General features: G+C 42.9%; 1 protein-coding gene across 1 annotated transcript; it reads left to right on the top strand.

The window, feature by feature from the left end:
- The first annotated feature begins 712 nt into the window (after positions 1–712).
- Positions 713–6,611, top strand: EIF3F (eukaryotic translation initiation factor 3 subunit F). Its single transcript, XM_026094932.2, has 8 exons — positions 713–1,014; positions 1,109–1,179; positions 1,313–1,392; positions 2,529–2,666; positions 3,638–3,729; positions 4,989–5,125; positions 5,299–5,412; positions 6,217–6,611. The coding sequence occupies exons 1-8, from the start codon at positions 750–752 to the stop codon at positions 6,292–6,294; spliced, it is 975 nt and encodes a 324-aa protein (XP_025950717.2). The 5' UTR covers positions 713–749; the 3' UTR covers positions 6,295–6,611.
- Positions 6,612–10,200: the final 3,589 nt, after the last annotated feature.

The following is a 10,200-nucleotide window of genomic DNA, read 5'->3' as shown; positions in this document are numbered from 1 at the left end:
TGCCATGCTCTACCCTTGCTGTGAGCAGGTCAAGGCAGTAGTAACAGCTCTGCCACCATGAGCTGGGCCCACCACTCATGCTGCTACTGCCCAAACACCTCAGTGGCTATCTGCAGCTGACAGCAACATGGGCCTGAAGTGCACCTGGGCAAGTGCCAGAGGTACAGAGCAGAGAAGCACCTGCTCCTGCAGGCAGGGTGCCCAGGAGATACAGGCCCTCAGGCCCAGCAACAGTGCTGGGGCCACCAAGGCACTGGCACCTGGAGGACCCCAGCCTGGTGCCAGCCCAGAGCAGGGCTTTACAGCCCCAAGGAGCTGCCAGGCCATACTCCAGAAGGCTAGGGCACTGCACACCGCTGGCCGACCAGACGAATGCTCAGCGCTGCACAGCCCCCCTGCCCCTGCCCAATAACTGGAGGGAAGGCGGGAACAGAAGGGCCGCAACCAATGGACTGGCCTTCATGCGCTGACAGACCGCAGCTGGGAGCCGCATCAGCCAATGAGAGAGCTGACAGACACTGCGGGTCCAATCGAAAAACTCGCCGGTCCCGAGAGAGTGCACTAAAGACGGTGCGCCCCCCCCGCCAATCAGAGAGTGCCTTCCCCCATGGCTTTCCTCGGATTGGTCAACAGATGCGAGGCGGGACTTGCCGGGCACCGCGTTCCCCAATGGGAAGTAGCACTGCGCGACAGGCGTTCAGGTTAGCCAATTACTGCTGCAGCCCGCCCTCCCCTTCTCTCTTGGCAAAATGGCGGCGACAGCTCCCACCGCAGCTCCGGTTCCTTCCGCGGCCGCGCCGGCGCCGAGCCCCACGGCGGCGCCCGCCATCCCGGCTGGAGGCGCGCCGCCGCCCGCCGCGCCGGCGCCGCCCGCCGCGCCCCTGTCGGCCGCGCTCTCGGGCCCCTTCCCCGGCGGCCGCGTGGTGCGGCTGCACCCGGTGGTGCTCGCCTCCATCGTGGACAGCTTCGAGCGGCGCAACGAGGGCGCGGCGCGGGTCATCGGGACGCTGCTGGGTAAGAGCCGCCCGCCGGCGCCGCCGCGGCCCTGGCGGCCGGCAGCCCTCCGGCCCGCCGCGGCGCCCCGCTAACGGCGCTGCCTTCCCCGCAGGGACCGTGGACAAGCACTCGGTGGAGGTCACCAACTGCTTCTCCGTCCCGCACAACGAGTCCGAGGATGAGGTACTGGGGCGGCGCGGCGGGGTGCCCTTGCTCTCCCCGAGCTCCCGCTGACGGCGGCGGCGGGGTCTCACTGTGTGGTCCCCTGCTGGAATTTAAGCACTCTGAGAGCTGGCTGTCGTGTCGCGTTTTTCAGGTGGCAGTCGATATGGAATTTGCCAAAAACATGTATGAGCTGCACAAGAAGGTGTCGCCTAGTGAGCTCATCTTGGGCTGGTAAGTTGTCACATGCAAGCAGTCGTGTGGGTCTGTTAAACTGCTGGAAACGCACAGTTCTTCTTGTCACAGGCTAAGGCACAGGAGCCCTAATGCTCGCAGCAGTAAGATTCTGCACCTCCATTATATGCAGTCAGCTGTAAAACTGCTGTAATTCTTGGTGGGAAGAAACAATAGAAGAGACTTGCAGTGTTTATTTTTGTTTAGATCTAGAAAAGGTATCACAGAAGAGTGGTGAGTTAGAGAATGCTTGCATGGATTTGTTAGAAGAGCTACTTAAGTCACCTGTAATACGGCCTGTGCCGTGGCAGATAACTGATTAGAAAGAAGGGAGAGCACAAGAATAGTTTCAAGTACCTAAGACCTCAGGAGGAATCTGTGATTTCAGCTTGAGCATGGAGAAGTTCTCTGTTGAGAAGAGGTGGAAATACTTGTGTTTGGGATGCCAAGCAAGAATCGGTAGGGTGCCACGGGGCAGAATCTCTGTTTGGGCCGCTGGGTGTGTGGATGGAGTAGACAGTTTCCTTAGTCTGTCCGTGTCTTCTCTGATCCTGGAAAATAGCATAGTTCTGTTCCTATGGAGCAAAATTCTGCAAGTACAGCACTCAGTTCCCTCAACAACCTTTTAATAGCACAGTGAAGTGCAGTGGTAATGACAGTTTTCCTATGCATATAGGAGGCTAATTGCAGAGCAGCTAAAGGATCTAGATTAACAAGTCCCGTCTCCAGCACTGAGATGTTTCATTTGTGGAAGAGCTACTTGGTTGCTTATTGCTGGATTCAGTTAGCATGCTTTGATTTACATTGAAATAAGGAGTTGGTCCAGAGCGTAGTGAGAGATGCCTGAATCTTGGCTGTCTGACAGCAACTGTACTGACTCTGTGTGGCTGGTGATAAAACGTTGGCCCTACGCAAGTTTCAGGTATGCCTGTGCTCAGACTGTAGTTCCTACAATTCTGGAACAGCTGGCCATAAAGCTACAAATTAGGTGGTTGAAACACTGTATTTAGTATACTTATGCAGCTCAGTGTTTGGAAATCAGTGTTTCAGGATATAAACTTGTTAAATATCCGCAATAACAAACCTTGGGCACATGAGTGTTGGAAGAACAGCTCCTTACATTTGTGTTTCTGCAGGTATGCAACAGGTCATGACATCACTGAGCACTCGGTCCTGATCCACGAGTATTACAGCCGGGAAGCACACAATCCGATCCACCTCACTGTGGACACAAGTCTCCAGAATGGACGCATGAGCATTAAAGCTTATGTCAGGTATTTTGGGAAGCTGCATTTTTGGGAAGGGTGACTTGAATTACTAAGAGGAACCGCATCAGGATAGCAAGAAGTGCAATGGGCTACAATGTCTCACTGAGACAATCACGTGCGGTAGCTAAAACAGAGCTGTGAGCTGGGGATCATGGTTTTCTTTGCACTGGGATGTCTTGCCTATCGTACACAAGCTGAAAGACCTAACCTTTCATAAGTTGGCTCCTCATTGGAGTAGGAGGGGAATTGTCACTTAACGCATCTTAAGAGTGTTTTGAACATCTTTGTGACATTTCACAGGATTTGTATAGCTAGCATTAATGTCACTAGCTTCCTCCTGTTGTCTGAATGGTAGACTTTGTTCAGTGAACTTTATTGCTGGGCATTTCACTTATACAATTCAGAGGATCAGTGTGATTAAAACATAATCAGAACAGCATCTTCTTGATCAGTCTTTATCGCCATTATCCTCTTCCATTTTTATCCGTTGGTAATGGAGGTTAAATACTGAGAAATGCAACTGTTTGACCTCACTATTCTTCCTCGTACTGAGTGAAGATCTCTCCTCTTTCCAGAATAGAGCCCTGGCCTTTCTTCATAGCAAAAATCATAGTGCTTCCTGACTATGCATATCCAAGAAAAGAAGCTGTTCCATGACATCTTACATACTGAAAGCATAAATGAACTTCAGATAGAAATCATAGAAATAACAAAGGCATTAAGAGTGCTTTGTACTTGAATTTTTGTCATCTTTATTTTTGTTCCTTAAGTGATTTCTCAAAGAACATGGAGTATTTCAGGATAGTATTCTTGCGCTACAAGCAAGAAGCAACTAGACAGTATTTAACTCTTCATGCGCTCATGCTGACAAATGTCAGGCTAGTTAATAATATGCCTGTGTGCATTTCCTGTCCTCCGTCATCCTTCCTTTAATATGTCGATGTTGAAAACTTGGTGTTTTTTGTCCTTTTTTTTAGTGCTCCAATGGGGGTCCCTGGTAAAACTATGGGCGTGATGTTCACACCTCTAACAGTGAAGTATGTTTACTATGATACAGAGCGGATAGGAGGTGAATGTTTTCTTCCTGTTATGGTCCCAACCAGAATTATTGGTGCTTGTTTTCTGGTGGGTTGGGGGGATCGGAGGGATCTGCAGTTCTAGGTTCTATGGCTGAGGACTACGTATAAGGATTGCTGCGTATTCATGCACACAGATGTTCCTACTTGTGCTCTACTTGTGCCCAAAATAGCAAAGACCCTGTTTCTTCATGCTGTTGTTAAAGCTGTTTGTGCAGGGGTACTGTCACACAGAATGGTGAAGATTGATGACGGTGGAGCAATGTTTTGGGTGTATGATGTTGATGTCTAGAGCATGCAAAATGATTGCAGAACAGAGTTAGATTATAGTAGCAAATCAGTCTGGAGAAGAGAAGTGATCAAGTCAATTATGAGATGTGAGCTAACAAGATAATGTTAGGAAATGAAAATGATAGTAACTGTAGAACTGGGGAGATGGAGGCAGAGGCTGAGGGCTCCCCTCACAGGGATGGTAGATATATCATGTTTCAGAAGGTTATTAACTATTTTTTCCCCTTGGTTGTAAAATGATGTTAATCTTTAATTTGTTAATATTTGGGGATCACAGGCATTTCATCTGAGTTTGCACCACAGTTAATAGGTGACAAATACAAATCAGGGCACTAATGACTTAAAATTGTAGTTCTCTGAATGTTGCTTTTAACTTCTGAGATTGCTGTAAGGAAAAGGGATTAGATAATTCTCTGTGTAGTAGTGTAAGTCTGGCAGCAATGGAGAAGAAAGGCAAACTTGGCATACTTAAGGCTGGTGTTATACCTAGAGTTGCTGCTGCTGCCTCTTAGAAGTAGATTAGATTTCCTATTAAAAAGAAAAAACACAGTAAACATGCTGCCATGTCTTTTTTTTAATTACTTTTGTAGGGGACAAATTGCTTTGAGTTTTCTTCAATGTTCCCCAGATTCATTTTGGGAGATACTGATGACTCTAATAGAATGCGAATTGCACAGTGTGATTTTAATTTCATTGTGCCATGAAAATGACGTTTCTGCTTGGTGGACTTGAAACAACAAGATCCAGCAAACCTGGCAGGGGACAAACCTTCTGCTCTCCTTTATGTTTGTGGCACTGTGGAAATTCTTTTTTTTATCCTGATAATGTTGCCATGCAACTGGGAATAGTGGTTAGACTTGCTGAAGTTGATGTTATCCACAAAAATCTCCAGAGAGCAGTTAAGGGTTTAAGCTGTTTTCTGTGGCAGTCAGTTTTTCACTGATACTTCTTTTGCTTTCAGTGGATCTTATCATGAAGACCTGTTTTAGCCCTAATCGAGTGATTGGCTTGTCCAGTGACTTGCAACAGGTGGGGTCAGCCTCAGCCAGGATTCAGGATACCCTGGCCATGGTACTGCAGTATGCAGAGGACGTACTGGTAAGGCCAACTTTTCATGAGCCAACAGATAAGTTTGATGGAAGTTTGTGTATCTTGTTTTTCTTTTTGTATTTTCTCTCTTTGTGCTATAGTTTTGAGTTTGTGCCATGAGTTTTGCTCATGGTGTAGTGGTTTTTTGGTTTTTTGGGTTTTTTCCCCCCTCCTGTACTTAGTCTGGCAAAGTGGCTGCTGACAACACTGTTGGGCGATTCCTGATGGATCTTATTAATCAAGTGCCAAAGATTTCGCCAGAGGACTTTGAGACAATGTTGAACAGCAATATCAATGTAAGTTTGTTGTTTTATTTCTTTCAATGTATTGCCAGCAATTTTGAATGTTTGTCTGACAGACCCAAGTTTGCCCATGGTCAAAACAAACTATCTTTTCATATCAACATGTTAAGAGCAAATATAACCTTTTCTCTAGTTTTGATATTTTAAAAGCTGAGTGTGAATAAAGGAACTCACCATAATAATCTTGCAAACAATTGAAAGTGAGAGAACAAGACTTAAAAGTGCTTAAGAATTGGGCAAGTAATCTGAAAGCTAGTATTGATTCTTTTAGAGTGATTAGACAATATAATATAAATTACCAAACTTAATGCAGTGTGGATTTGAAGGATAATTGCTGACTTGTCAACTCTGTTTACCTGAGCTGAAGTTCTTCTGTCTCATGTAACAGTCTCATTAGGTAACACTTAAGGCATGAACAAGGTTTTAGTGCTATCTTGTCTCCCTAACAGGTTTTTACAAAGCTAAGTTTCTGAACCTGTTGTTCACCCACAGTCTGGAAGACTGGAAGTAATTTTTAATTTTGCTTATACCCTTTGACTTCCCTGGTTAACATGGATGAACTCAGAGTTAAAATTTCACAAGCAATGTTTCAAGTCCTGGGAATACCAAAACGTTCTTCCTCCTAGGGAAGCATTCCTCAGGGTAGGATCTTCATGACTAATGACAGTTCCTTTAGCTGTTTGTAAGTTGTGTTAAAGGTGTTAGAAATTCACACTGAATTCAGCCTGATAGGTCACTGTCTTTGTTCTTACTAGTATTTCTAATCACTTTTTTTCCTCTCTCTTTTTCTCCTCTCAGGACCTACTGATGGTGACCTACCTGGCAAACCTTACACAGTCACAAATTGCTCTCAATGAAAAACTTCTGAGTTTATAAAGAACCTTCTGCCATCCTACACTTCAAAGAACCTGAAGAAGGAGCAGATACTTCTCTGTGGTGGTGTTACAAATTTCATTGGACTGTAATTTAATTACCTAGATGACTTGGTTTACATCTCTATTTCCATTTCCTGGAAAGTCCCTAATATGGTTTAGGAAATGAATGGGAATTGCCTAACATTTAGTTGAGCCCAGTATTTTAAATTGGAATAAGTGAATCTTTTTTTTTCTCCTGAGTTTATCTACTTGTATAACAAAATACAGCTTTACTATAAGAATGTATTTGAAATAAAAGTTCCATTCCATTGGCCAGAATGTCTTCTGTCCAGTGATACCTCTTCTCATTTATTGTATGGTGAATGCCCTTTTGACAGGGGAAAAATGGTATCAGGGGAAAAATGATATCAGAAAAAATGAATGCAAGCTAATTCAAATTTTGTAGACTTCTTGAAATTTTTTTCTCCAAGCTTTAAAGCACAGTCCAAGTGTGGCTTCTCATCCTGAACATAAAATGCTTTTCAGGAGGAACTGCAGAACAGCCTTCGTGGGCTTATTAGTTGTGCTGTGTATCTGTCCTTCTTTAGCAACAAGGTAGTGACAGGGTATGAGACAGATGAGTTTACATTGTGGTATTGCTGCTATGCAAGTCTGATCCTTTGGGAAAGACAATAAAAGATAATGGAATTGAGGCCCTCAGCGTAGGGGTTTAGAGAATTAAACTAGTATCTGGGTTGATGGCTGAAAAGGATTTGTGGCTGAGCAAAAACTTGCTACTGGAGTTTCCATCTTTGCAAAAGAAAACCACAGCAAAGCATATAGTTCATTCAGTTTTCGAGGTTAAAAGTTCAGGGTCATCAACTGGGAATCTTCTGAATCATGACCTTGAGCTGTTGCTAAATTTATGTGAACTGATATTCACCAGATAAATATCCCAGAATGGCATATAGGTTGCAAATTACAAATTCTGTGGGTCACATTAAAAACCTGAGGTTCTTCCCTGTTTGCTGTTCCACATCTGATTTTTAAAAAAGTATTTTATTCATGTAAAAGTAAATAAAAGGACTTTAGGAGTGGTTCTTCCAATTTTGGGAATTCTCTAAGATGTCTGCTGTTAAATTCTAATTTTAGTGAAAAGGAAGGAATCTCTCTTCATGAGAAGGTGCTAGTGGATAGGAAGGATGCCAAAGTCAGGTTTCTTATGACTGCTGTAAGGTACTTAGGATTGATGTTGCACAGAACAATTCTAGTGGGCGAAAAAGTACAATATTCTTTCCCTGACCTCTTCCCTTTGCAGTTAAACTCTTCACACTCCCTATTAGGAGCACTGATAGAAGGTCCATAAGAAGAAACAACATATTCAGCCTATAGAGTGTTTAAAAATAATGCTATTTAGTAAGCTGCAATGCACAAAATAGAAAGTTCTCAGAAGAAGAAGATCAATTTGTGACTGTTGATATAGAAGAGGTATTGTGGAATTTGCCAGTCCTTACAAGTACCTGAGGCCTAATGTTGATACATCATGAGGGACTGAAGTGTCTTCCCAACTAGTAAGACTGTACTGCAAAGCAGAGGTGTCAGAAGAGCCCAGAGTTCAGCTGTATGCTAGACAGCATAGTGACAAATGCATGGAACCGAAGGAGAGTGGAGGGAAAGAAGCTGACCTTTTAGGAATTCTACATCTGACACCATCCATTCTGACCTTTGTTATTGGGTAAACTATGCTGTGAACCTTACTTTGACTCTAGAATTATGAATATTTTATTACAAATTTCAGTGACTGCTCTTGTAAAGGACACTACTGCGAGTATAATTGTAAGGTGTAGATTGTATCATTATTACTTAAGAGGCTGAGGAAAAAGGCATTGCCTTCTCTGGAGTTTGCAAATCTAGAGAGAGGAATTTCTAAAGGTGTTCTATTTGAATTGTTCCACTTTATGGAATTTCCTATCTAAAACCTTGAAGTCGCATAGAAAATCTGGTAGGAAAAGCTCATGAGTCAAAAAATGCCGCTAAGGATTTCAGGCCTTAATTTGCTATTATTTAGAAATCATGGACTTCCTGGATTTATTATGGGCTTCCCCCCCCCCCCCCCCAATTAGGATATGTTGCTTTGTTACCCATTAGGTATGTAGCTTTGACGAAGTCTAGCCTTAACTTATCTGACTTAAATCATTCTTTAAATAGTCAAGATATTTCTCTGGGTATGCTGCTATATTCACCATATATTATATTTAGTCATAATAGTGCCTTCACTAATATATTAAAAAACCTTTCTCTCTATAACATGTGTTCAGCCTTTTCCTTAGATGTCTTCTCTAAATGACTACAGATGCTTCTTTTCTCTTAATCCCTCAACATTCAGTTTGTTTCCGTTAGTTTTCCAAACACGATATTTACTGGACATTAATGTATTATGTGTTGATTTTTGGTAATAAATGTTAATGCTTTTCTGATAAATAACAGGCTTTAAACTACCTTGCTTAAATGGCTCTGCTACTACCACCTAGCACTTAAGTATTTGTTCACTCAAAAGACGATGAGCCCTTTTTTGTATTTTGGCTTTGTCAGAGCTGATCTTGAGTGATTAGCTTGGCGTGGAGTTTTTCTCCTTGAGACCCCCTTCTCCTCCAGATACCTAACAATATTCAGAACAGAATTCACTGTTACAATTGATACAGTTGTTCCCTTTGGGTATACTGCATGCTTCGAAAAGTTGGAGAAATGTATAAAACATGTCTAACTTGCTGTCTTTGACTGTTTTTCTCAGATATGTAATTTAAGTCAGCCTCAACAGAGGAAATAGCTTCAGTGAAGCATCTCCTGGCAGTACAAAAAAGTAATGAAAGCTTATGCGAACTGTCTTTTCAGTGAGCATGGTAATGACAATTTGCAGTTTAATTAGCATGCAGATAGTGTGATTTGTTCTGACATCTTCCTGGTGCAGCAAGACCATGCTCGTTTACATCTTTGAGCAAGTCCACGTGAAACCCACAAGCACGTAGAGGTACTGTTTGTATTTCTTATCGAAATTAATACTTACAGGGTGAACTGTGTTTAATAAGAATGACTTCTTAAAATAGCAGGAGGGAGCTGGTAATGCTCCAGGATTCCTCAACTGATCAAGGTTTGGGTAGTAGGAACAAGGTAGAAACAATGGAAATTGCAGAGACCTGGTGGTAATTAGCTTCTGTGTGCTCTGTTGTGCTGTAAGTCTTGCAGCTGATATTTATATGATTCTTCATGAGAAGATGCTAGTGGATAGGCAGGATGTCAGAGTCAAGTTTCCTATGACTGCTGTAAGGTACTTAGGACCGATGTTACACAGAACAATTCTAGTGCTGATTTTGACTGTAGGATTAGAATAAAAGGTAAAGGGAGTCCTTGCAGACTGTACTGTGCTGTTGTTAGTTTACTGGTCAAGCTAAAAAGTGACTGAAATTTGACATTCTAAATGCACATGACTGAAGAAAACTTGTGTTTATACGTGTTTCTCTGGGTAGGGGAAGAATGTTGTGTTGCAATATTTGGTGCATTTAACAGATGCTACGTTGTTGCTCTTTTCTCTGATTCCCTGTATCCACTATTCTTTACCTTAGAAGGGAGTTCCTCAATCACAAATTCAGTTCTTTCCTGTCTCGGACAGCCATATCTTGAATTGTTTTAAATATACCTAAATGCATTTCTGAGATTCTTTATACTTTTGAATCCTCTCTCCTCCTTTGTCCTTACTAAAGTTCTTGTTTCCTGCTCTTCCTGGTATTTATGCATGATCTGTTATAGGTAGCCATCATACTGCAGCCTTCATTTTGCTAGAGTAACATGCTAAACTTATCTCTTCTCTTCTGATGCCTTGTCTATGCCTCGATCAGTTAGCAGCCCACTTTAAACTTGAATTCAATCCTTC

The sequence above is a fragment of the Dromaius novaehollandiae genome, chromosome 6, assembly GCF_036370855.1.
Source record: "Dromaius novaehollandiae isolate bDroNov1 chromosome 6, bDroNov1.hap1, whole genome shotgun sequence".
Lineage (NCBI taxonomy): Eukaryota > Metazoa > Chordata > Aves > Casuariiformes > Dromaiidae > Dromaius > Dromaius novaehollandiae.
The sequence above is the reverse complement of the archived record's forward strand: the minus strand, read 5'-3'. Positions and strand labels throughout refer to the sequence as shown.

Bases quoted from the DNA above. Each gene is read 5' to 3' on its own strand.
- EIF3F (XM_026094932.2), top strand. From the start codon at position 750: ATGGCGGCGACAGCTCCCACCGCAGCTCCGGTTCCTTCCGCGGCCGCG. The intron at 3,730-4,988 runs GTGAATGTTTTC...TTTTGCTTTCAG, and splicing joins TGATACAGAGCGGATAGGAG to TGGATCTTATCATGAAGACC. The intron at 5,126-5,298 runs GTAAGGCCAACT...TCCTGTACTTAG, and splicing joins AGTATGCAGAGGACGTACTG to TCTGGCAAAGTGGCTGCTGA.